General features: G+C 46.2%; 1 protein-coding gene across 2 annotated transcripts in view; it reads left to right on the forward strand.

The window, feature by feature from the left end:
- Positions 1 to 27246, forward strand: part of SLC35F3 (solute carrier family 35 member F3) — a 408781-nt gene that overhangs the window by 252193 nt on the left and 129342 nt on the right. The window contains exon 1 of one of the 2 annotated variants that reach the window (XM_069572529.1): positions 25642 to 26038. The exons of the other annotated variant lie outside the window; for it this stretch is intronic. Coding sequence (XP_069428630.1) covers positions 25963 to 26038 — 76 coding nt within the window. The 5' untranslated portion in view covers positions 25642 to 25962. Of the gene's footprint in view, positions 1 to 25641; positions 26039 to 27246 lie in introns of those variants that run through there. 2 annotated transcript variants of the gene reach the window in all.

Below are 27246 nucleotides of genomic sequence, written 5' to 3' on the forward strand. Positions count from 1 at the left end.
TTTCCATATAGATGTCAAAGTACTGGACTTCACTTGTCTGTACCATTGCAGTCAGCCAGCCCAGGGGGGTTAACAGCTGGTGGAAAACTGGGGCCATGTGGACATCAGAGTCTGAGGATCACAGTGAGCAGTGTAGAGTCCGTGTTTTAGCTGACTCACCATCCCTTTACTGATATGTACTCAAACCTTTCTCTGATGGCTCAGATGATAAAGAATCTGCCCACCATGCGGGAGACTGGAGTTCGACCCCTGGACTGGGAAGATCCCCTGGAGAAGGGAATGGCTACCCGCTCCAGTATTCTTGCTGGAGAATTCCGTGGACAGAAGAGCCTGATGAGGTTGCAAAGAGTTGGACAAGACTGAGCAAGGAATTGCATTGCACGTAGACAGTGGTACTGTAATCCTTGAACTGGATGGTCTAGAATTGTATGTCACTCATGTGCGCTTAAACACACCTAGCAGTATGCAGAAGCTGGCTCATGCAAGCTCACTAGGGGCAATTGTACACATCTCCTTCCAGTTCCATGTTCAGTGACTTCACATTGATAACCTGAAATGGACCATAGAGTTGGGATTTCTGGATAATAATATTAACAGTCTGTCAGTTACACAGAAGGTTCAACACAGAAACACAGGATAATCACTCTGTGTTGAGCCTTCTGTGTAACTGACAGACTTTTCTAGTAGTGGCTGCACATTTTCCAGTGCTTCCAGCAGTGTAGGAAGTTTTCCTCTCAGTTTCTCCACATCCTCTCCAATCCTTGTTGTTGTCTGACATTTTGGTTCTAGCCATCCAAATGAGTGTGAAGTAGTACCTCGTTGCGGTTTTGATTTGCATTTCCGTGAGGTCTGTTGATGCTGTGATTATGCTGTGAAGGTGCTGCACTCAATATGTCAGCAAATTTGGAAAACTCAGCAGTGGCTACAGGACTGGAAAAGGTCACAGGATTGGATTTCATTCCAATCCCAAAGAAAAGCAATGCCAAAGAATGCTCAAACTACCACACAGTTGCACTCATCTCACATGCTAGCAAAGTAATGCTCAAAATTCTCCGAGCTAGGCTTCAACAGTACGTGAACCAAGAACTTCCAGATTTAGAAGTTCAAGCTAGATTTAGAAAAGGCAGAGGAATCAGAGATCAAATTGCCAACATGCTTTGGATCATAGGAAAAGCAGAAGAATTCCAGAAAAACATCTATTTCTGCTTTGTTAGCTATGTCAAAGCTTTTGACTGTGTGGATCACAACAAACTGCAAAGTTCTGAAAGAGATGGGAATACCAGACCGCCTTATGTGCCTCCTGAGAAATCTGTATGCAGGTCAAGAAGCAACAGTTAGAACCGGAAATGGAACAACAGACTGGTTCCAAATTGGGAAAGGAGTATGTCAGGGCTGTATATTGTCACCCTGCTTACTCAACTTATATGCAAAGTACATCTTGCAAAATGCCGGGCTAGATGAAGCACAAGCTGGAATCAAGATTGCCAGGAGAAATATCAACAAACTCAGATGTGCAGATGACACCACCCTTATGGCAGAAAGCGAAGAGGATCTAAAGAACCTCTTGATGAAAGTGAAAGAGGAGCGTGAAAAAGCTGGCTTAAAATTCAACATTCAAAAAACTAAGACCATTGCATCTGGTCCCATCACTTCACGGCAAATAGATGGGGAAACAATGGGAAGAGTGACACACTTTATTTTCTTGGGCTCCAAAATCACTGCAGATGGTGACTGCAGCGATGAAATTAAGACACTTGCTCCTTGGAAGAAAAGCTATGCCCAACCTAGACAGCATATTAAAAAGCAAAGACATTACTTTGCCACCAAAGTCCCGTCTAGTCAAAACTATGGTTCTTCCAGTAGTCATGTATGGATGTGAGATTTGGACTATAAAGAAAGTTGAGCGCCAAAGAACTGATATTGGAGAAGACTCTTGAGGATCCCTTGGACAGCAAAGAGATCCACCCGGTCCATCCTAAAGGAAATCAGTCCATTCATTGGAAGGACTGATGCTGAAGCTGAAGCCCCAGTACTTTGGCCACCTGATGCAAAGAACTGACTCCTTGGAAAAGACCCTGACTCTGGGAAAGATTGAAGACAAGAGGAGAAGGGGACAACAGAGGATGAGATGGGTGGATGGCATCACTGACTCGATGGACATGAGTGTGAGCATGCTCCGGGAGTTGGTGATGGACAGGGAAGCCTGGTGTGCTGCAGTCCATGGGGTCACAAAGGCAGACACGACTGAGCGACTGAACTGACCTGAGGTCTGTGGATGCTGTGCATCTTCTCATGTTGCTTTCATTGGCCGTTTGTATATCTTTTTTGGAGAAATGGATATTCAGATCTTTTGCCCTTCTTTCTTTTTTCTTTTTAAAGATCTCATTGTTTTGAAGCAGTTTTAGGTTTATAACAGAACTGAGAGTAAGGTACACGTATTTTTTACACACCCTCAACCCTGATACATAAATAGTCTCCACTATCAACATCACTTATCAAGGTGGCCCATGTTTTACCAAGAATGAACCTACATGGACACATCATAATCACTCAAAGTCCATAGTTTACTTTCTGACTCACTCTTGGTACCGTACGTTCTATGGGTTTGGACCAATGCATATACCCATGTCCATCATTATAGTATGATCGTATCTTTACTGCCTTAATATTCCTCTGTACTCTGTATATTTATTTATCCCTGCTTCTAACAAACCCTGTCTCTGGCAACCACTGATCTTTTTTACCATCTCCAAGTTTTGCCTTTTCCATAATATCATATAGTTGGAATACTACCATAGGCCTTGTCACATCAGATCTTTCACTTACTAAGGTGCATTTAAGGTGCATTTTATGTCTTTTCATGGCTTGACAACTCATTTCTTTTAGCACAGAATAATATTCCTTTGTCTGTGAAGTCAAAGGGAAAGTTGCTCAGTCAGGTCCAACTCTTTGTGACCCCATGGACTATAGTCTGCCAGGCTCTTCTATCCATGGAATTCTCCAGGCCAGAATACTGGAGTGAATAGCCTATCCCTTCTCCAGCGGATCTTCCCAACCCAGGAATCGAACCGAGGTCTCCTGCACTGCAGGTGGATTCTTTACCAGCTGAGCTACCAGGTAGTCCATTGTCTGGATGGACCACAATTTATAGACCCATTCACCTATAGAAATATATGTTGGTTGGCAATTATGAATTGCTATCAGTTCAGTTCAGTTGCTCAGTCATGTCCAACACTTTGCAACCCCATGGACTGCAGCATGCCAGGCCTCCCTGTCCATCACCAACTCCCAGAGTTCACTCAAACTCATGATCATTGAGTCAGTGATGCCATCCAACCTCCTGCTTTCAATCTTTCCTAGCATCAGGGTCTTTTCAAATGAGTCAGCTCTTCGCATGAGGTGGCCAAAGTACTGGAGTTTCAGCTTTAGCATCATTCCTTCCAAAGAACACCCAGGACCGATCTCCTTTAGGATGGACTGGTTGGATCTCCTTGCAGTCCAAGGGACTCTCAAGAGTCTTCTCCAACACCACAGTTCAAAAGCATCAATTCTTCGGCACTCACCATTCTTTATAGTCCAACTCCCATATCCATACATGACCGCTGGAAAAACCATAGCCTTGACCTGACGGACCTTTGTTGACAAAGGAATGTCTTTTTCTTTTTAATATTCTGTCTATGTTGGTCATAACTTTCCTTCCAAGGAGTAAATGCCTTTTAATTTCATGGCTGCAATCACCATCTGCAGTGATTTTGGAGCCCAAAAAAATAAAGTCAGCCACTGTTTCCACTGTTTCCCCATGTATTTGCCACAAAGTGATGGGACCAGATGCCATGATCTTAGTTTTCTGAATGTTGAGCTTTAAGCCAACTTTTTCACTCTCCTCTTTCACTTTCATCAAGAGGCTCTTTAGTTCCTCTTCACTTTCTGCCATAAGGGTGGTGTCATTTGCATATCTGAAGTTATTGATATTTCTCCTGGAAATTTGATTCCAGCTTGTGCTTCATCCAGCCCAGTGTTTCTCATGATGTACTCTGCATATAAGTTAAATAAGCAGGATAACAATATACAGCCTTGACGTACTCCTTTCCCTATTTGGAACCAGTCTGTTGTTCCATGTCCAGTTCTAGCTGTTGCTTCCTGACCTGCATACAGGTTTCTCAAGAAGCAAGTCAGGTGGTCTGGTATTCCCATCTCTTTCAGAATTTTCCACAGTTTATTGTGATCCACACAGTCAAAGGCTTTGGCATAGTCAATAAAGCAGAAATATATGTTTTTTCTGGAACTCTCTTGCTTTTTACATGATCCAGCGGATGTTGGCAATTTGATCTCTGGTTCTTCTGCCTTTTCTAAACCAGCTTGAACATCTGGAAGTTGATGGTTCACGTACTGCTGAAGCCTGGCTTGCAGAATTTTGAGCATTACTTTACTAGCGTGTGAGATGAATGCAATCGTATGGTAATTTGAGGATTCTTTGGCATTGCCTTTCTTTGGGATTGGAATGAAAACTGACCTTTTCCAGTCCTGTGGCCACTGCTGAGTTTTTCAAATTTGCTGACATATTGAGTGCAGCACTTTCACAGCATCATGTTTCAGGATTTGAAATAGCTCAACCAGAATTCCATCACCTCCACTAGCTTTGGTCTAGGGATGCTTCCTAAGGCTTACTTGACTTCACATTCCAAAATGTCTGGCTCTAAATGAATGATCCCACCATTGTGATTATCTGGGTCCTGAAGATCTTTTTTGTACAATTCTTCTGTGTATTCTTGCCACCTCTTCTTAATATCTTCTGCTTCTGTTAGGTCCATACCATGGCTATTAACTGCTATAAACATCTATGTGCAGATTTTAGTGTGGGTATAAGTTTTCAACTTCTTTTGGTAAATACCAAGAAGCATAATAGTTGGATCATATGGTAAGAATATGCTCAGTTTTGAATGAAACTGCCTCCCAAAGTGGTGTACCATTTTGCATTCCCCAAAACAATATGTGTTCCTGTTGTTCCACATCCTTGCCTGTATTTCGTGTTGTCAGTGTTCCAGATTTTGGCTGTCCTAATATGTGTGTATAGTGATATTTCATTGTCTTAATTTGCGTTTCCCTGATGACATACGATGTGGAGCATCTATTCATATGCTTATTTGCTGTCTGTGTATCTTTTTGGTTGGTGATGTTTTCTTTGGCCCATTTTTAAATCACCGTTGCCTATTTTTTAGTGGAGTTGTCTTTTATTATTGAGTCATCAGAGTTCTTTATATATTTTGGATACTCATGCTCAGTTGCTTTGGTCATGTCTGACTCTTTGTGACGCCATGGACTGGAGCCCGCCAGGTTCCTCTGTCCATGGGATTCTCCGGGCAAGAATACTGGAGTGGGTTGCCATGCCCTCCTCCAGGGGATCTTCGTGTCCCAGAGATTGAACCCGTCTCTTACTTCCCCTGCATTGGCAGGTGGGTTTTTTACTACTAGCGCCACCTGGGAAGCCCCTATATTTTGGATACAAGTCCCTAGTCAGATATGTGGTCTAGGCATATTTTCTCCCCTTTCATTTGTTATCTTTTTGGTTTCTTAATGGTGAGAAGCATATGAGTTTGCTCTTTTTCCTTTGCCTATCTTTCTGACAAAAAGCCTTAACAGATGCTCTAATTCAGAAGTCCCCTACTTTTCTGACACCAGGGACCAGTTTCGTAGAAGACAGTTTTTCCACGGATGGAGGGTGGGTATGGTTTTCAGGATGACTCAAGCACATTACATTTATTGTGCTCTTTATGTCTATATTATTACATCGGCCCCACCTCAGACCATCAGGCATTAGATCCCTGAGGCTGAGGACTCTTGCAGTCTAATTCATCTGATTTCCCCTTGTGAAACCCCCTCTCCCAGAAAGCTTTCATGTGGAGCTAGGAAGCACTCACATTGTCTTTTTTCTTAAGACCGAATTTTTTTTTTTCCTAGAGGCACAACTTCCTTTTCTAAAAACAAGTCACTTTAAAGATGTTCTAATTTACCTGAATCTTGTCCAAAGTTTAAAACTGAAGTCCAAAAAAAAGTAGCCTCTTTATTTTACCTCCAGAGGAGTCTCTGAAATGCAGGCGGGTCCCATCCATCTCAAATGCTCTCGGCTTCCTAGCAGCAGCTGCAAGACAGACCTCATCATTCTGGCCGTTTGCACTTCTACTGGTATATTTAGGTTGTTTCTATTGAGTGTTCCCAGAATAGCCATAGGCTTTGGTTTCTCTGCATCCCTTTGAGCTTTATTCCTTCCTGGTCCAAATTAAGAGTGATGTACTAGGCGATTTCCAAAGCCCTTTCCACCTCGGAGGGTCTGTGTTCTTAATCACTGTCCATGCTCTCCTTTGCCTGGGCACACAGTGTCATCTGTAAGCCATACTCAGTGTAAGCAGGACTGAACTGTTGCCAAAATGCAGAAGAGGTCCCAGCTGTGAATCGGATTAGGCTCAAGCCCTCTGAATCCCACTGCAATTCTATCATGCTCAATAGCTAAGTCGTGTCTGACTCTTTGTGACCCTATGGACTGCAGCCCACCGGGGTTCTCAGTCTATGGGCTTCTCCAGGCAAGAATACTGGAGAGGGTTGCCATGCCCTCTTCCAGGGGATCTTCCCCACCCAGGGATCGAACCTGCGCCTCTTAGGTCTACCTGCATTGGCAGGCGGGTTCTCTACCACTAAGGCCACCTGGGACTGTTCAAATTCATAGAGAAGTTTCCTACAAATATATATTTGGGTGAAGACAAATTATGTTTACATATATCCTTTCTTGGCAGGGTTGTGGGCAAATATTTTGCAATGAAAGTGACTTTTTTATCACAGTTTATGCTAATGCCTTAAGTTACCTTTTTTGGGTTTTGGGGGGGGGGGGTTTGCTTGTTATTTCCAGTTAGCTTTGAGGATAGTTGACTTGAACCCTCTGTGGTTTATTTTTCCCATCTTATGAATGATTCGAATAATGCTTCCAGGACCACAAATGAAGTGTACCTTAAATTCTGAGAATGCCACTACTGGGGACAGATTTTCCAGTTCCAGTCATCATGTCTGAGATGTTTTAGGCTGTTACTCATCCCAAATTAGAATTCTGCTATCAACAGAGTGTTTGATGCCAGCTCACTTTAAATAAGCAGTCAAGGTTAAAACAAAAATCAATGAGTGGCTCTTGTATTTCCCATAACCTGGACCCCAAACAGAACTGCACCAGGCTTGATTCTCACTGCCGAAAGTGGAGAATTCAATACTTGAATGCAAGTGTCTGTGATGGTTTCCTTTTTTATTATTTTTACTTTTTTTAAGTAAAAAATTCTATTGAAGTATCACTGGTTTACAGTGTTGGGTTAGTTTCTGCTGGACAGCAGAGTGATTCATATAAATTTTTTTTCATTCCTTTCCATTATGGTTTATCCCAGGATACTGAATATATTAATAGTTCCCTGTGCTATACTGTAAGACCTTGCTGTGTATCCATCCTATATATAATAGTTTACATCTGCTAATCCCAAACTCCCACTGCTTTCCTCTTCCATCCGTCTCCTTCTTGGCAACCACCGTCTATTCTCTATGTCCGTGAGCCTGTCTCTGTTTTTTAGATAAGCTCATTTGTGTTTCATTTTAGGTTACAAATATAAGCGTTATCATATGGCGTCTTTCTCCTTCTGACTTATTCATTTCGTGTAATCATCTCGAAAGTCATCCATGTAGCTGCAGATGGCATTATTTCATCCTTTTGGGGGCTGAGTAGTATTCCACTGTATGTACGTGCCATACTTTCGTATCCACTGATCTGTCGCTGAACATTTAGGTTGTTTCCATGTCTTGGCTGTTGTAAATAGTGCTTCTGTGAACACGGGGGTATATGTATCTTTTCGAATTACGGTTTTGTGTAATGATCCCCTTTTGATACTGTTTTTTTGTTTCCATTTTTATAGTTTTACAAGAAGAGTGGGTTTAAAGGAGGGGTAGAGTGGAGATGGAAAGGGGCATGTTTTAGACAGCGTCCAAGAGAGAAAGAAAGCTTGAGAGAAAGGGGGATATTGAATCGTGTCACATTTTGTACATTTGAGCTTTTAGGAAGCAGAGAGAATGGATCAGGCCAAATAAATCCAAGCTGGGAAGTATTTTAACAAGCAATAGGTAATGGGTATGGTGATGGACAGGGAGGCCTGGCGTGCTGCGATTCATGGGGTCACAAAGAGTCAGACACGACTGAGCGACTGAACTGAACTGAACTGAATGGGTACTTTGGCCACCTCATGCGAAGAGCTGACTCATTGGAAAAGACTCTGATGCTGGGAGGGATTGTGGGCAGGAGGAGAAGGGGACGACAGAGGATGAGATGGCTGGATGGCATCACTGACTCGATGGACATGAGTTTGAGTGACCTCCGGGAGTTGGTGATGGACAGGGAGGCCTGGCGTGCTGCGATTCATGGGGTTGCAAAGAGTCGGACACGACTGAGCGACTGAACTGAACTGAACTGAACTGAATGGATATACACAAATCCATTAATAAAAACTGTGTCTAATAATAACTTTTGCCCCTTTCCCTGAAGCTGAGGTGATGGGGCAGCAGGGAACCCAGCCAGGTGCAAGGAGACAGCCATCTTCCTATCCAAGACAGAACGATTAGCCTTTCCATTAGCCTTCCAGCCGGCCCATTAGCCTTTCCACTCTTGTATACTCAAGGGTGGGCTTCCCTGGTGGCCCAGACAGTAAAGAATCATCTGCAGTGCCTGAGACCTGGATTTGATCCCTGGGTTGAGAAGATCCCCTGGAGAAGGAAATGGCAACCCACTCCACTATTCTTACCTGGGAAATCCCATGGACAGAGGAGCCTGGCGGCTACAGTCCTCGAGGTTGAAAAAGAGTCCAACATGACTTAGAGACTAAACAGCATCAGTACTCAGGGCGAAATCTAAACCTACATTGAAGCAGGAATAAAAAGATGAGGCGGAGAGAGGATGAGGAAGGATTTCACTAACTTTGGAGCAAAGGCAGGAGCAGTCAGTCTAGGCAACTGGTCGCTGCTGAGCCCAGGGATGTGTGTTTGTCGCTTAGTTGCGTCCAGCTCTTTGGGACCCCGTGGACTGTAGCCCTCCAGGCTCCTCTGTCCGTGAAATTTTCTAGGCAAGAATACTGGAGTGGGTACCATTTCCTTCTCCAGGGGGTCTTCTCTACCCAGTGACTGAGCCCATGCCCCCGGCATCTCCTGCGTTGGTTCTTTACCAGTAGCGCCACCTGGCAAGTCCCCAGGAGAGTACCATTCAGGTCAGAGGGGTTCAGTGTCTCTCACCAGCTCAAGAGCTTCCAAGGTCTGCAGTCCTTCTCGCCTGCAGGAAGAAGTCAGTGCTGTTCTTAAAGCACCTTTCTCATCCTCCCTTCTCTTTGCTCATTACTAGTATTATCTGAAAATTTACACAGTAAGGATACAAAAAGGATGTGAGAAAGCAAAATATTTAGAATACAGAGAATGGAACTGTATATTTATTTTTGATGTTATAATAGACACTTCTACAAAGACAGAGGAACAATGGACCTCTTAAAAGCGTGGACCTAAAAGTGTTTTCTATAAAAAGAATAGAAATTGTCTAAATATTTTGAAAGAAAAACCAGCCACACCATTATTTTATGCTCTCCTGCACATGAAGACTTTTCCTGTTTTTGTTAGCATTTTATCTGTTTACAAGAGACACATTTTTAGACCCTGAGGATTATTCTTAAGTATCAAAATTGATTTCAACCCCACCCCATCCTCTACTGAACTGAACTTCTAAAAGCAGACAAAGTTCTCCTTTAGAGAAGTCTGGAGGAGAAAGGGAATGAATCACTATTTTTATTTTTGGTGGTGAGAGGAAGAAAGAGGGGTAGCCTCTTTAGTTTTTTATCCAGTGTGATAAACTGTGTACATTGTTTTTTCTCCAGCACATTCCCTATCTTATTGAATAACTTGTTTCATCAAGTGTGTTTTACACAGCTCTTTCGTGTAAATACACCGTACTTTATTTCCTGTTTCCCTGTGGTTGAACACTTAGGTTGTTTCCAACTTTTTGCTGATTAAGAATAAAACCTGGATGAACATCCTTGTAATATATCTCTACTCACACCAGATGATTTCTTGGGAAGAATTCTTAAAAATGGAAATAGTGGGTAACAGACCAAAACAATTTTTATTTTGTAGGAATTTTAATAGATACTGCTAGCTTTCAGAAAGGGTCTATTTTTGCTCCCACCGGCAGTATATTGATTCAAAGATAATCACCTTAAAAGCAAAATGGGGATTGACAAAAATCCAAGAAGAAATTTTGACTAGGTAATTTCAAAGGTTCCCGTTAACTAGCAAATTATGATTGTGTTGACATGCTGTGGCCAACCTAAACCAAACCTGGTGGTCTCACGAAGGAGTACCCTGGACTGGTCACTAACCCATTGCCTCAAGCGTGCCCTTGAAACACTGAGAAGCTCATCTTTGTCAAAATGACAAGGAGTTACTTGTTTGAATATAGTTTTGGAATCTGGAAGACAGAAATACTCTAATACCAAGGAGCTAATTTTAGGAACAACCATTTAGGGGCTTCCCTAGTGGCTCAGATGGTAAAGAATCTGCCTGCCGTGCGGGAGACCCAGGTTCTGTCCCTGGGTCAGGAAGATCCTCTGGAGAAGGAAATGGCTACCCACTGCAGTATTATTGCCTGAAGAATTCCATGGACAGAGGAGCCTGGCGGGCTACAGTCCAGGGGTCGCAAAGAGTCGGACACGACTGAGCGACTAACACTGGTGTGAGCACTGAACTCTCCAAACCCCACTGGAGCTTTAGGGACACCTCGAGGCTTGTCCCCTTACTCTACATTCACCGGTCATTTGGGAGAGAAAGGCTAACTGACTGCCTCAGTCAGGAGTAGCAGAATGTAACCTCGAGACCTCTGGCCTCTTCTCACTTTTATCCAAAATCAATGGTAACATCTCTTTCAGCCTCCAAGCAAACAAGAGACTTGGTCTTAAGCAGGATTTTGGTTTGATGCTTTAAAAAAATGAGGTGTGTTCCTCATGTCTGATTAAATTGGGGAACATCTTTGTACCTTTGCCCTGCACCAGCTCCTCTGGTGAGCCCTGCAACCAGATCCCCACATGCTCAGCACAAGCCAGTAGAAATCTCATGCAAAGCAAGAAAGAAAAGGACAATTCTCACTGCTTTTTTGGGGGGAAGACACAGTTGTTTCTTTGGGGCACTTTAGACTTTTTGGTCAGTGGGTCCCTTGGTAGTGATCTCTGATGGGCAGAGTGATCACGCTCCCTCGGGGAGCTGGCAGAGCTCCAGAGGACTTTGTCAGCTGTGCTCTGAGATGTGGCCTCACTGTGTCATCCCACGGAGTGTCGCTGGTCAGAACTCACTGTCACGGAGCAGGAAGCACACCCCCAGAAACAGAATGTGCTCTTCATGAAAGACTTCCAGCAAAACGATTGGAAAGAGAGTTCCAGAAGCAGGAAGGGCAGAGCCACGCTCTGGTCCCTTCCCTGCCAGGGCCCCATCAGGGCCCCGCTTTCTGTGAAACCGGAGACCGAGGGGGCAGAAACAGCCAGAAGCCAGGATGGGACATTAGGGCTTCCTTTTTATTTTTTCTATCGTATTTCATATTTAGTTTTCTGCCTGGGCTGAGGACATCCTTTATTTTTTATTTTCAGTATCTATTCATTTATTTATTTTATTTTTTTGGCTGGCCAGGGGGCAAGGGGGTCTTCGCTGTGGCCCAAGGACTTTCTCTAGTTGCAGGGAGTGGGGCTGCTCTTCATTGCAATGCGCAGGCTTCTCATTGCAACAGCTTCTCTGGGGCACAGGCTCTAAGGTGTGCAGGCTTCGGTAAGGGCAGCGTGGGGGCTCAGTAGTTCTGGCTGCCGGGCTCTAGAGTGCTGGCCCAGTTGCTGCTGAGCATGTGGGATCTTCCTGGACAGGGATGGAACCCCTGTATCCTGCACAGATTCTTGAACTTTGGACTACCAAGGAAGCCCCTTAAGGGTTTCTAAAGAGAGAGAGCAACCTGGCCAAGAGTGAAGCCCTCTGCTGGGAGCAAAGTGGTCTGTTTTTTGGATGGAAGGAGAGGACCCCAATACCCAGAGGCAAGTTCATCCTCGGTGGGAGGAAAGAGCCAGACCAAGACTTCAGAAAAGCCAGTCAGCGAGGAGGAGGATTTTAGGCACGGGAATTCCAGGGTCAGGTCAGCAGAGACACTTCCCAGGAGTTTTGCTTGGTGGGGTGGATGGTGGACCTGGAGCTGTGGGTTGAGGAAAGGGCAGGTAAAGGTGCTGTGTGGGTGAGGGGCGTGTAACAGCTGGGACTGGGAAAATGTGGGGGGGGGGGGGTGGGGGAAGGAGGCATGACCCCCCTGTGCCATCCCTACAGGGAAATGCAGACTCTGTGATTCTTGGAGGCCCCTGTTACTTTCATGATATATGGAGGGGCAGGACTCAACCAGGCTTCAGGAGAGCTGAGCTGGTTCCTGAATCCCCCAGCCTACGTGAGGGATCAAGAAGAGCCAGGTCCTCAGGAGAGGAAAGAAGTCACTGGGCATCAATGCTGCCCTGAAGAGCTCACAGGGCATTTGTGTTGCCTAAGATTCCTTGGACGAATGGGTGAGACTTCCCTGGTGGCTCAGACTGTAATGAATCTGCCTGCAATGCAGGAGACCCTGGGTTGATCCCTGGGACAGGAAGATTACCCAGAGAAGGGAATGGCAACCCACTCCAATATGCTTGCCTGGAGAATTCCATGGACAAAAGGAACCTGGTGGGATACAGTCCATGGGGTCCCAGAGTCAGGCATGACTAAGTGACTAACACACACTTTTCCTGATTCCTGAAGAAACTGTTTCTGGGGCTGGTTCAGGACACCCATCCTGACAGAACTTGCCTCTTGCAGTCCTGCTGAATCTGCCTCTCCGCAGTGAGTCTCTAGTCCATCTCAAGCTGGCAAGTTCCAGCTCTTTCTGCTCTGGTGATTCTTCATTCCTTCCCTCCATGATGCTTCCAGAGACTCTGTCTGTGGGCAAGATCTCTCTATCAGGGCCTTCACAGCCCAACAGGGTAGGAGGAGAAGGCGGTGACAGAGGATGAGACGGTTGGATGGCATCATCGACTCAATGGGCATGAGTTTGAGCAAGCTCCCGGAGATAGTGAAGGACAGTGAAGCCTGGTGTGCTACAGACCATGGGGTCACAAAGAGGTGGACACAAATGAGCGACTGAACAACAACAAGGAAGCTGAAAAGAGTATAAAAATAGCTGCAAGATAGGGCAGAGAGGATCACAGCCTCCAATGATACAAAGGGTGTTAAGAGCAGCTCCTGATTAGTCTGAGACATCAGAACTTCAGAACCTCTATCAGCCTCTCTTGGAGCCTGGTCCTCCCTGAACAGGATCTTGCCTGTGGGTCCTGACTGACACTTAGTAACTCAAGAGTGGAGAAATTTAGAACTTCGTTGATGGCTCTGTGGTTAAGACTCTGAACTTCCGATGCAGGGGCCATGGGTTCCATCCCTGGTTGGGGAACTAAGATCCCACAAAAATGGCAAAAAGAATGAATGCATTAATTGCTGCATACTTGAGGAAAAAAAGTGTGGGTGGCTCCTTTCCAAATCCACACATTTTTCCTCTTTTAAGCTGAGTCTTAAGGCCAGTCCCCTTGTTTCACCCTTGGAAGCAAACACCACCAAGGGAGTCTGCCCAGGATATTGATGGGGATCTGATGTAGGTCAGTCTCCTGGTCCCCACCCTTCAGGGGAGGAAGATCAGAGGGATCCGGCAGGAGGCCAGCTGTGGTCGATGAATCATCCGGAAAACGGCAGGCGGCTATTTCTGAGCCAAACGCCACCCGATCTGCCTCCTCACCTTGAGTCCAGTGTCCTGGTCTCCAGAGCGCTCCCTCTGAGCTGGAGCCAGTGAGGGGCAGAGAGCCCAGGCAAAAGCCAGCCAGCACCTTAGTCACTCCTGTTACCTCGTGGGCGGAAGGCATGGTCTGGGAGAAGGGCAAAGCCAACAGTTCTATAAAAGCTCTAAACTCTGGGTCTGTGGATACCCGCTCCCTCCCTTCCTCCCTCCCTCCTGCCTTCCTCTTTCCTTTCTGCCTGCTTTGAGCACCTGCTTTGTAAACCATATACTGTATCCAGCCCTGGAGATACAACAAACCAGGGGTGGCCCTTCCCCATGAAAGAACCTAGAGGGAGAGACTGAAAATAGTGCCTGGCATGTGCTGAGCGCCTGCCATTTGCCACGCACTGTTACAGCTACTCACCGTGCATCAGCTCCTTTGTTCTTCACAACAGCACCATAAGGTATCTGCTCGTTTGATCTCACTTTTAGGATGAAATGGCTGAGCATGGAGAGACTGAACAATTCACCCTAATGAAACCATATATATAAGCAGGGCCCCCTTCCATACTGGCTCACAGTATTGGGAGGTCTTTGTGAAGCTGGTACATCCATTTCCCAAGGCGGAGGAGAACCATCATTTCTTTTTTTTTCTTATTGGGGTTCAGTTCAGTTCAGTTCAGTCGCTCAGTTGTGTCCGACTCTGAGACACCATGAACCGCAGCACGCCAGGCCTCCCTGTCCATCACCAACTCCCAAACCCATGTCCATTGAGTCGGAGTCTACCCAAACCCATGTCCATTGAGTCGGTCATGCCATCTAACCATCTCATCCTCTGTCGTCCTCTTCTCCTCCTGCCCTCAATTTTTCCCAGCATCAGGGTCTTTTCCAATGAGTCAGCTCTTTGCATCAGGTGGTCAGAGTACTGGAGTTTCATCTTCAACATCAGTCCTACCAAGAGCAGCCAAGACTGATCTCCTTTAGGATGGACTGGTTGGATCTCCTTGCAGTCCAAGGGACTCTCAAGAGTCTTCTCCAACACCACAGCCCAAAAGCATCAATTCTTCGGCACTCACCTTTCTTTATAGTCCAACTCCCACATCCATACATGACCACTGGAAAAACCATAGCCTCAACTAGACGGAACTTTCTTGGCAAAGTAATGTCTTTGCTTTTTAATATTCTGTCTATGTTGGTCATAACTTTCCTTCCAAGGAGTAAATGCCTTTGAATTTCATGGCTGCAGTCACCATGTGCAGTGATTTTGGAGCTCCCAAAAATAAAGTCAGCCACTGTTTCCCCTGTTTCCCCATCTATTTCCCATGAAGTGATGGGACCGGATGCCATGATCTTCGTTTCCTGAATGTTGAGCTTTAAGCCAACTTTTTCACTCTCCTCTTTCACTTTCATCAAGAAGCTCTTTAGTTCTTCTTCACTTTCTGCCATAAGTGTGGTGTCATCTGCATATCTGAGGTGATTGATATTTCTCCCGGCAATCTTGATTCCAGCTTGTGTTTCTTAGAGTCCAGCGTTTCTCATGATGTACTCTGCATAGAAGTTAAATAAGCAGGGTGACAATATACAGCCTTGACGTACTCCTTTTCCTATTTGGAACCAGTCTGTTGTTCCATGTCCAGTTCTAACTGTTGCTTCCTGACCTGCATACAGGTTTCTCAAGAGGCATGTCAGGTGGTCTGGTATTCCCATCTCTTTCAGAATTTTCCACAGTTTATTGTGACCCACACAGTCAAAGGCTTTGGCATAGTTGATAAAGCAGAAATAGATGTTTTTCTGGAACTCTCTTGCTTTTTTGATGATCCAGCAGATGTTGGCAATTTGATCTCTTGTTCCTCTAACCATTTTGTGATAGTTTTAGGTGAACGGCAAAGGGACTCAGCTATACATATACACTTACCCATGTTCCCTTAAATCCCCCTCCTGTCCAGGCTGGAGAACCATCATTTCTTGAATACCTGTTGGGGGCTAGACATGGTGTGGTCCTTCTACATGCCTCATCTGTGCTGATACTCAGTTAGGACTCTGAAGTCCCAGGAGGGGGAACCCCAGGCTACTCCAGGTGTCCACCTAGGAGCCCCTGCCCCCAGCCATGCTGCTTTTTGAGGATGTCTGCCCCCTGCTGTCTGCCACTGAGCAAGGACAAGCTCTTGACTGGGATCCATAGAGGAAGCTACCAGACATCCTGTTGCAGCCTCTGTGCACCCTCCATTGCTCGTCATGATCCCAGCTCAGGGCTCGGCATGACGACCGGGCCAGCTGGTGTCTAGTGGTCACGGAGCAGGCAAGGAGATGCCTGGACGAATGTGTCTGGAAGCCCACTGGTGACATCCAGTGATCCTGCTTCTTGGTGTCCTGCCCGGAGTTATCCAACCTTGACATTCCTCCTTAGAGAAAGAGGAGAAATCCTAGCGGGACACCAGTGAGCCCAGGTTTGTTGGTAACACACCTCACCGAAGCAGAGAAGGGAGAAGTGAAGACAGAGAAGGCTGCCCTGCACCTGCGCTTGAAGTTCCTGACAGAGGTTGTCAGTTATTCCCGCCAGATCAGGGCAATGAGCTGCCCGGTGCATGAGGGTTAATTTCTTTTAATCATTAGATTTTTTCTCCTTTGCAATGGTTGCTCCTCTCTGAAAGCTTCTGAATCCTGTAGACTGACTTATTTGGGTAAGAGTTCATTTCTGGTTCCTGGAGCTACTTTAAGTGATAATTTTGAAACTTGCGTAACCACAGGAATAATCTGTTACTCTTCCTCCTTAATACTGTAAAGGACACAGTGTTAAATATTTCAGAGTGAATTAATTGAAGTGGTCTGTTTTCTATCTGTTGAAAATCTTGACTGGATTTAAAATTTTTATTATTTATCTTGAACAGATTAAGTAAACGTTTTTGCATACAAAGAATGTTATTGTTAACAATATTTTTCAAATCACATGGATTATGACCCATGAGTGAAGTATAATCAAACCAACTTAGTTGATCACAATCAGTGGGGTTTTTTTTTTTTTTTTTGCAATGAAAGAACAGAATATAACAAAATGAATAGGAAAAGAATAGCCAAAACATGATAAAAGGTATATTTTATTAAATATTAAAATCAGTTATATATATTTGTCTATGTAAAACATATGCCTAATTTTTAAAATGATATGTAATTTACAAATAGTTGATTCTTCTTTTGTATTATACAACTTTATGAATTTTGACAAATGTAAATGTACTTCTAGCTTCGTCCAAAAAGTGAGAAAACTACTTATAGCAAAAATCTGCTTAACTAAGTGGAGATATTCACAAAGAATAAGATTCATTTAAGATCTTTGGAGACACTGACATTGTTGTACCTAAAAAGATAATTTCACACACCACTGATTTTAAAGTCAAACAGCACCTTGGAGACTCTCCAGTCAATGGTTTTCAAAACTTTCTTTTTGCAGTGACAACGGTTTTTATAAGCGAGATCTACCATGGAACGCCAACAAGTAAGGTAGAGTTGCTTTGCACAGAGACCAGGAAGCAGTTTGAAAACCCTCTTGTGCCCAGATTAGGAAACTGAGGACAAAAGTGTCTGAGTGGCCACTCAAGGTTGGTCACTCCAGCTGGCAGGGCTGGAGTTCAGACTCAAGCTCTTGGCCATTGTTCAAGGTCTTTTCCATGCTGTCTTGCATGGAAGCTCAAGAGAGTCATAAGTACAATTTAATCCCACAAAAGAGATTGGATGCCTCAGTTGAACTATCCTGTGAAAGTGTTTGTCGCTTCAATCATGTCTGACGCTTTGCGAGCCCACGGACTGCAGCACGCTAGGCTCCTTTGTCCTTGGAATTCTTCAGGCAAGAATACTGGAGTGAGTTGCCATTCCCTTCCAGGAGATCTTTCCAGTCCAGGGATTGAATCCAGGTCTCCTGCATTGCAGGTGGATTCTTTACCGTCTGAGCCACCAGGGAGGCCCTATATGTATCCACATACCAGCAGAGAGGAAGGAATAGGCCAGTGACCCCTGTGGATGGCAGAATCGTGAGTCTGCTCAGGAAGTCAGGTTAGGATATTTGGGCAGCATGAGTTATTTAGGGAAGCTGAAGCCTGAATGTAAGCCCAGAGCTGGAAGCTCCATGCCAGGAGGAAGTGTGGTAGGCCTCCAGAATTTGAGAAATCAGCCAGGCCCTACATAGCATTTACTTCGGGGTGATTCACCCCCAGCTTATCTGCCTCTTTCTTCCTAACAGGCCATGAGCAGGCCCCTACCTGTGGGCTGCAACTGAAATATAGCCACTTGGTGGTGGGAGAAACCCGCTGTTTCATCTCCTTCCTTTCCTGGGACCCCTCTTTCACTTTTTTCTCTTTGGTTATGCAAGTGGGAAGTGGGGCGATAGCAAAAAGACTGTTAGGGGCAGGTCAGGGAGTATACAAATAGGGTTTGTGGTGTGTAAATTCTGCATCGAAGGCTTGTTACCCTCGTATCTATTCACTGAACTTACTTCGAACACACAGAGACCATCTACTTCCTTTTTTTCCCAGCTTTACACATTTATTTACATTGCTTAAAGTATTCTATTACATAAACACATGGCAGTTTGCTTCTCTGTCGATAGACTTGGGTCATTTATAGTTCGTGGCTACACGGATCTCTAATACTATGGACACTTTCCTATGCGTCTCCTGATGTTGTTGCTGTTGTTGATGTTCAGTCCCTAAGTCATGCCTGACTGTTTGTGACCCCATGGACGGTAGCACACTAGGCTCCTCTGTCCTCCACTGTCTCTGGAGTGAATGAATTTGCTCAGATTCATGTCCGTTGAGTCAATGATGCTACCTAAACATCTCATTCTATGCCATCCCCTTACCCTTTTGCTCGAAGTCTTTCCCAGCATCAGGGTCTTTTCCAGTGAGTCGGCTCTTCACATCAGGTGGCCAAAGTATTGGAGCTTCAGCTTCAGCATCAGTCCTTCCAATGAATATTCAGGGTTGATTTCCTCTAGGATTGACTGGTTTGATCTCTTTGCATTCCAAGAGACTCTCGAGAATCTTCTCCAACACCACAGTTCAAAAGCACCTATATATTTCCCTAGGGGGAACTTGCTGTCCAATACAGGGAACTCAGCTTGGTGCTCCGTGATAACCTAGAGGGGTGGGATGGGAGGGGTTGGGAGGAGATTCAAGAGGGAGGAGATATATGTATACACATAACTGATTTACTTCATTGTACAGCAGTAATTCACACAGCAACACGGTAAAGCAATCATACTGCAATTAAAAAAATAAAAGGAGAAACACGGAAGAAAACAAAACCAAAATAGAGCAGAGAAGCTAGGCTATCTATTCTCTGTGAGTACACCATACCAGCTTGCCACAAACTGCCATTAAATATCCCACGTCCTCAACTGCATTGAGGGAAACAGAAAAACAAACGAGAGTGGGGTCAGAGCCAAAGAACACGTTTCTGTCAGACCAGTGGCCATCAGATGTCAAGCTGATGAAACGCTTGACTTTGATGAGTGAACCTTACATTTTTAGAAGATGGCAAGGAAGATCTGTTAATGAATACAACCTGGAAAATGTCATCCCAGATCTGCTTTCGGATTAATCTCTGTAATACTAAATTTAAGACAGGTGGATGCCCAATAATATCGTTCAGTTATTGGCTCCCACTCATACTCTCCAAAGGGACTTCCCAGGTGGCTCAATGGTAAAGAGTTTGCAATGCAGGAGACCCAGGTTCAAGACCCAAGGATTTTCCCCTGGGTGGGGAAAATCCCCTGGAGAAGGGAATGGCTACCCAGTCTGGTATTGTTGCCTGGAGAACCCCATGGATAGAGGAGCCTGCCGGGCTACAGTCCTTGGTGCTGCAAGAGTCATACACGACTTAGTGACTAAACAACAACATACCCTCCAAAAAAGAGGAGAGGTCAAGTGACCCATCCTCTGTCCTGGATATTTTTTATACAGAGTTGTTTCCACTGATATTTCAAGGATCATGTCTCTTTTTTGTTGTTGTTGAAAGAATTATTAGCACTTTTTTTTTTTGGTAATTTGAGATTTGGGTGTTGAGTGGGAAACTTGGTGATTTTCTGGGTATCCCTGAATTAGATCATTATAGCCTAGCTCCAGCATAGAGTTTTAAATTGTTTGAATTTTTAAGATACTGGTTTATACTCATACACCAGTACACAGTTAACTTTCTAGAATACTTGTATGTATGTGAGGTGTTAAATATGCATCCCCATCACACCTTGGAGAAGGAAATGGCAACCCAGTCCAGTATTCTTGCCTGGAGAATCCCATGGACAAAGGAGCCTGGCAGGCTAAAGTTTTTGGGATTGAAATGTTGTTGCTGAACGAAAAGAGGCCAGGATTCTTGGTCTCCGGAGGAGAAGAATTCAATCCGGGGCCAGAGACGAGGCTTGATCGCTCAGAGCTTTTGTGTAATAAAGTTTTACTAAAGAACAAAGGAGACAGAGAAAGCTTCTGACATAGGCATCAGAAGGCGGCAGAAAGAGTACCCCCCTGCTAGTCTTCAGCTGGATGTTATATAGTCACTAGCAGTCTGTTAATGAAAGAAAGGAATGTCCCCTCACGCATAAGATGCATTTTGGGATAATCTTGGCACCAGATGATTCATCCCAGGCCATAAATTGATTAACTTGAATCTTGTAGAAGGGCAGATTACCATACAAATAGTTTTGTTTACATAGATTAGGGGAACAATATCTGAGTATAACATACTGGTTTGTCAAGTAAATTCTGAGCCATTAAGCAGAACCAACTTGAAGACAGAGTTTGGGGTAAATGCATAGTACATTAACAAAGCTTAAGACAAATATTTCCATAAGAAAAATGTATTGGTGAACTCAAGGTTTGAGAATAGTTAACTTCAGGTGAAACCAGGTATCATTATGGCAACACAGTATTTTAAGAGAAACCTCCTTTTAAATTTGTATAGAGAAGGAAAAAATATCGCTAGTTTGTTTCCTCCTGCTGCTTAAGAGAGATAAAAATGTCTGACACTTGCAGGCTATTTCCTCCATTTGGAGACCCCTGGCCTTCCTGCCTGTTACCCTCAGGATCACACAGAGTTTACATGACTGAAGCGACTTAGCCTGCATGCATCACACCTACTTTCAAAAAGATGTGCACTGAGGAGTATCAGTGTTCCTATGGAAAGTAGCAGAGCCTCCTGATTTGAAAAGAAGTGGAGGGGGCTTCCCTGGTGTCTGGTGCTTAAGAATCCAAGCTTCCACTGCAGAGGGCATGGATTCCATCCCTGGCCAGGGAACTAAGATTCTGCAAGCTGGTGGTGTGGCAAAATAAATAAATAAACGTAATATTTTTAAAAGGAGTGGAGGAAGCTTGTTTTTTATGTGAAACACAAGGTGAGGAAGCACACAGGCTGATAGAGTTGAATAGAGAAAAGCACTCAGTGTTAAAACTAAGGGGAAGAAGTTGAGCACTGATACCACACCACCTCTTCGATAAGCAGAGATCGAAAGCCGCAAGGAGCTGATGACCTCTTGGGTATCAAAGCGGCCTAGAGTGAAATTAATGGCAAGGGTATTCAGTAATGTTTAATTGTCTATCATCAAAAAAGCAAGAGAGTTCCAGAAAAACATCCATTTCTGCTTTATCGACTATGCCAAAGCCTTTGACTGTGTGGTTCATAATAAACTGTGGAAAATTCTGAAAGAGATGGGAATACCAGACCACCTGACCTGCCTCTTGAGAAACCTATATGCAGGTCAGGAAGCAACAGTTAGAACTGGACATGGAACAACAGACTGGTTCCAAATAGGAAAAGGAGTACGTCAAGGCCGTATATTGTCACCCTGCTTATTTAACTTATATGCAGAGTATATCATGATAAATGGTGGGCTGGCTGAAACACAAGCTGGAATCAAGGTTGCCAGGAGAAATATCAATCACCTCAGATATGCAGATGACACCACCCTTATGGCAGAAAGTGAACTAAAGAGCTTCTTGATGAAAGTGAAAGAGGAGAGTGAAAAAGTTGGCTTAAAGCTCAACATTCAGAAAATGAAGATCATGGCATCTGGTCCCATCACTTCATGGGAAATAGATGGGGAAACAGTGGAAACCATGAGAGACTTTATTTTGGGGGGCTTCAAAATCACTGCAGATGGTGACTGCAGCCATAAAATTCAAAGGTGTTTACTCCTTGGAAGGAAAGTTATGACCAACCTAGACAGCATATTAAAAAGCAGAGACATTACTTTGCCAACAAAGGTCCATCTAGTCAAGGCTGTGGTTTTCCAGTAGTCATGTATGGATGTGAGAGTTGGACTATAAAGAAAGCTGAGTGCCGAAGAATCGATGCTTTTGAGCTGTGGTGTTGGAGAAGACTCTTGAGAGTCCCTTGGACTGCAAGGAGATCCAACCAGTCCATCCTAAAGGAGACCAGTCCTGGGTGTTCATTGGAAGGTCTGATGCTAAAGCTGAAATTCCAATACTTTGGCCACCTCATGCGAAGAGCTGACTCATTGGAAAAGACCCTGCTGCTGGGAAAGATTAAGGGCAGGAGGAGAAGGGGACTACAGAGGATGAGATGGTTGGATGGCATCACCGACTCAATGGACATGACTTTGGGTAGGCTCCAGGAGTTGGTGTTGGACAGGGAGGGCTAGCGTGCTGCAGTCCATGGGGTCGCAAAGAGTTGGACACAACTGAGCAACTGAACTGAACTGAGTTATATATTTGAATTATACTTAAGATTGCAATAAATAGAAAGTAGTTACCTAAAAGGGCTTCCCAGGTGGCGCTAGGGGTAAAGAACCTGCTTGCCAGTACAGAAGTCATAACAGATGTAGGTTCGATCCCTGGGTCATGAAAGATCCCCTGGAGGAGGGCATAGCAACCCGCTCCAGTATTCTTACCTGGAGAATCCCATGGACAGAGGAGCCTGGTGGGCTACCGTCCATAGGATCACAAAGTGTTGGACATGCCTGAAGCGACTTCGTGCACACACAAGCACAGATAACTAAAGAATCAGCTAGGCAGACGCTTGTTGGACATTTCGGTTGTGACCTGTGCAGCACAATGCGTTTGGCAGTCCAGATAAGCATGAGCATGACGAGCTCTTCTAAAACCACAGTGAAATGAAAGGAAATGGATTACAGATTGCTGTGTCTCCCACCTCAGCTGGAATACTTACGTGGAATTTTTACATTTTATAACATAAGAGAATAGCATAGCAGTTGTAGGTATAGGCTTTTTATTTGTTCAGAGTTGCTCAAGGGAGAAGGCAATGGCACCCCACTCCAGTACTCTTGCCTGGAAAATCCCACGGACGGAAGAGCCTGGTGGGCTGCAGTTCATGAGGTCCCTAGGAGTTGGACACGACTAAGCGACTTCACTTTCACTTTTCACTTTCATGCATTGGAGAAGGAAATGGCAACCCACTCCAGTGTTCTTGCCTGGAGAATCCCAGGGACGGGGGAGCCTGGTGGGCTGCCGTCTATGGGGTCGCACAGAGTCGGACACGACTGAAGTGACTTAGCAGCAGCAGCAGCTCAAGGGAAAAAATGGAGACACTGATGTAGAGAACGGATTTGTGGACACAGAGGGGAAAGTGTGGGACAAATGGAGAATGTATCGCCATAGGTACAGTACCATGTGCAAAATAGATGGCTGGAGAGAATTTGCTGTCTAATACGGGAGCCAAGCCTGATGCTCTAGGATGACCTGGGGGAGGGGGGTTGCAGGGAGGGGAGGGACTCTCAAGAGGGAGAGGATATGTATATAAAGGCTGATTCAAGTTGTTGTATGGCAGAAACCAACATAACATTGTAAAGCAATTTTCCTCCATTAAAAAATAAATAGAAAAATAAATAAATCCCTGCTCAGCTGGTTTGTATATTACCTGGGACATTTTAGTTCATTTCTCTTAGCCTCAGTTTCCCTATTTGTAAAACTAAGTAACAACAAATTTGCAGAGCTTTTGTGAGTAGAAAATGAAGTGATTTATGTAACACACAGCACAGTACTTGATACATAGTGCTCATAAAGTGGGTAAGTTATGATGTGATGTTTATTTTATTTAGTTATTGTGTATATGGCAAATGTTGATTGAGGAAACAACACATGGGAATATTATGTTGAAAGGTCTTCTTTAATAGATGAGATTTTTCGAGTTTTTGGTTTGCTTTTTGTTTGTTTGTGCTTAATTTTTACAAAGAAGAGAATGGTTTATTGACTTACTGTGGTGTCATCTCTCTGAGAAGGCAATGGCACCCCACTCCAGTACTCCTGCCTGGAAAATCCCATGGACGGAGGAGCCTGGTGGGCTGCAGTCCATGGGGTCGCTGAGGGTCGGACACGACTGAGCGATTTCACTTTCACTTTTCACTTTCATGCATTGGAGAAGGAAATGGCAACCCACTCCAGTGTTCTTGCCTGGAGGATCCCAGGGACGGGGGAGCCTGGTAGGCTGCCATCTACGGGGTCACACAGAGTTGGACATGACTGAAGCGACTTAGCAGCAGCAGCATCTCTAGAGTCCTGGGGACAAGGTCCGAGTAAGAGGCTCATAGTGTGAAGGCCACCACTAGAGGGCCTTTCCTTTGCTAGAGCAATGAGGCAGCGACCCTGGGAAGCCCTGGCTTTTTGGAGACCCAGCAGTCATACTGTTCATTTCAGGAGTTGAGAGCAAGCAAATAACAAGAACCTTCCAAAAGCAACTGGTAGGAACCACTTCCACCAGAGATCTGGGAGCATGCAGATGGATGTCACCAGAGACACCTGGTAGGTTCCAGGCCAGGGAAACCGGATTGCTATAAGACCCCTCTCCATCTCTGCCATGCCACTGAGTTACCCTTATGGGGGATAAAAATGACATCGTAGAGTGGAACATCCACTTTGTGACAGGAAACCAGGTAGAGTGGGAGGTAAGGGCTTAACAATAACAACGAAACCTGCCTGGGAGCAGCACGGAGCCTTCAGATTCCCAGCGGAGACTGGGAGCAAAACCGATGGCTGCATGAATGAGATGCCCATAAAGCCCTTCGAGTTCCTGGACCACACAAGTCCTGTGCGTCCTTTCCACAAGGATGATGGCTGGGCACCTGTGATGATGCACTATCATGAGATAAACGTCCTGTGGATCGGGTAGTCACTCAGGGATCGCCCAGCCAGTGATGCAAGGGGTATGTCATTACTTTTAATCAAGCATCACTGGCCAGTAGCTTACAGGTGGGTCAGAGTAGAAGCAGTGAGACCAGGGCTTGCAGAGGCAAAAGCTGCGGTAGAAACCTAGAATCTGGGCCGAAATGAAGCTTTCCCTGCTTCCCAGGCAGTCGAACCTCTCAGGACTGGGGCACCAGGACAGGCACAGAAGTCCCACGCCTTTGTTTTCTTGAGGCAGCCTTGCTTCTCTGGACTTGTCACCGTCCTCAAGAGGAAAAAGAGCTGTCCAGGGGATCAGGCAGAATAACGTGCCCCCAGACTTCCAAAGAAGTTAATGCCAGCCTGGGAAAGCTTTGCCTTTTTCTGACTCCTCTCGTAAACCAATACTTCAGGATTTTGCGCAGGGAGGAGGCTGACTCCCCATCCGAAGTCAGTAGCTCCCTGTTTAAACTTGTGAACCTCTGAGGCTAAGTTCTCAGGGCCTCGCCTTCCGTGCGCTGGTTTCAGCAAAGGACAGGGGCCGCCGGGGAGCTGCGGGCAGGCCCCCCGCCCGGACCGGAGGCAACCCTCGGGGCCGAGCTCCGAGGGAGGAAGCCGGGCTGCGGGGCTGGGCGGGCGGCCCGGGGCGGGGGCGGAGCAGGTGAGCCCGCGGGGTGGGAGCGGGGAGTGCACTTGTCCGTGACGTTGGAGTTTGCGGCAACCTCGGAACGGGAGGCTGTGCGCGCGGGTGCGGAGTGGGTGCGCTGCCGGCGACGATGCGCTCCGCGGGGCGGCCGCCGCAGTGAGCCCTGCGCGGCGACGGGAGCCCGGCCGGCGGCCCCGGGAGGCAGGGCCGGGGCGGCCAGCAGCTCGCGCTCCTCCCCGGAGGAGGCCAACGGGCCCGCGAGGCGCGCTCCAGCCGGCCCCAGGATGTAGGCGATCGGCAGCGGCGCTCCTGCAGGCTGACGGCTCATCATGAAGAAGCACTCGGCCCGGGTGGCCCCGCTCAGCGCCTGCAACAGTCCGGTCCTGACCCTCACCAAAGTGGAAGGTAACGGACGGGGGCGGCGGGGCCTGGAGCGGGGATCCTCGCACCCTGTTACCTGTGCCCCTGGGGCAGCGCCGCGCGCCTCCGGAGGTGGCGGCTCGGTTGCCCGGCTGCCCCGAGAGGCTGCGGGGAGCGGGCTGCGGGCTGCCCACCCGGCTGCCTCCTGTCCAGCACTTCAGCTCCTTCGAGGCCTGTCCGGAGTCCCCTGGGTTGGGAGCGTCACCCTCCCTCACCCCATCCCGCCCCCGGGCAGACCAGAGACAGCTCAGAGAGGGCTGGCTGCCGCAGGCGGAGACATCCCGCCCAGTGCTCTGAGCCTTCCCCAGCCCGCAAGCCAAGCGATGCCCCGCTCCGTGGCAGGCCCAGCAGGTGAGCGAAAAGCCACCGGAAAACGTTTCTTTCCCCCTACTCAGGGGATCTGAAGCAGAGACCATAGCGGCTTGGGAGAGCAACCTTACTCAGACCCAGCGGACACTCAGCTGGAGTAAAGAGGACCTTGCCTTTCTATGAGGGAAGGAGGAAAAACAGAGGGAGTCAGCCTCAGCCCCCAGCTCCTCCTCCCGGGAGGCCACGGTGGACTGGCTGAGTCTCCTTAGCCAGCTGAGGGCGGCGGAGGGACCGTCAGTGGGTTGAGGAAAGCAGACCCCTCCTTCTAGACTAAGGATCCCCGTGCAAACCTGGCTTCCCCTGTGACTGGAGCTTGGAGCTGGGACCTCTATGTGATGGTTTCTGAGGACCCTGTATTCCCTCCCGAGCTCTTATTCTTTACAAGGAGAGAGGGAATTTGAGAGGGAGAGGAGGCTGGCAGGGCACCTGCCAGTCATCCTGGTACCGTTGCCCCCATACTAGAGAGGAGGCCTCTGAGGCCCAGAAGGGTGGATGGACTTGTCCAAGACCTACAATGGGAAGTGGAGAAGCAGGAATGGAATCTCAGCTGTTGGAACCAAAAGCCATGCTTTTCAGAACATCACTTTTCACTAACCTGCAACTCAACAATTTCTTATATTCTATATATTTCTTAATACTTAACTATTTCTCCTTTCCTACCTGTAGAAGACTGTTGGGATTTTTTGTTTGTTTGTTTGTTTTATTCCTGCACATGGCTGTCTCTCCCATCCCCCATCCCAATTTTAGGAAAGACTTGGTATGAGTGAGCCACACCTGAATTCAGTGCATTGCCTACCTCTGGGGTGGGGGTGAAAAAAAGTGAA

The sequence above is a fragment of the Ovis canadensis genome, chromosome 25 (genome assembly GCF_042477335.2).
Source record: "Ovis canadensis isolate MfBH-ARS-UI-01 breed Bighorn chromosome 25, ARS-UI_OviCan_v2, whole genome shotgun sequence".
Lineage (NCBI taxonomy): Eukaryota > Metazoa > Chordata > Mammalia > Artiodactyla > Bovidae > Ovis > Ovis canadensis.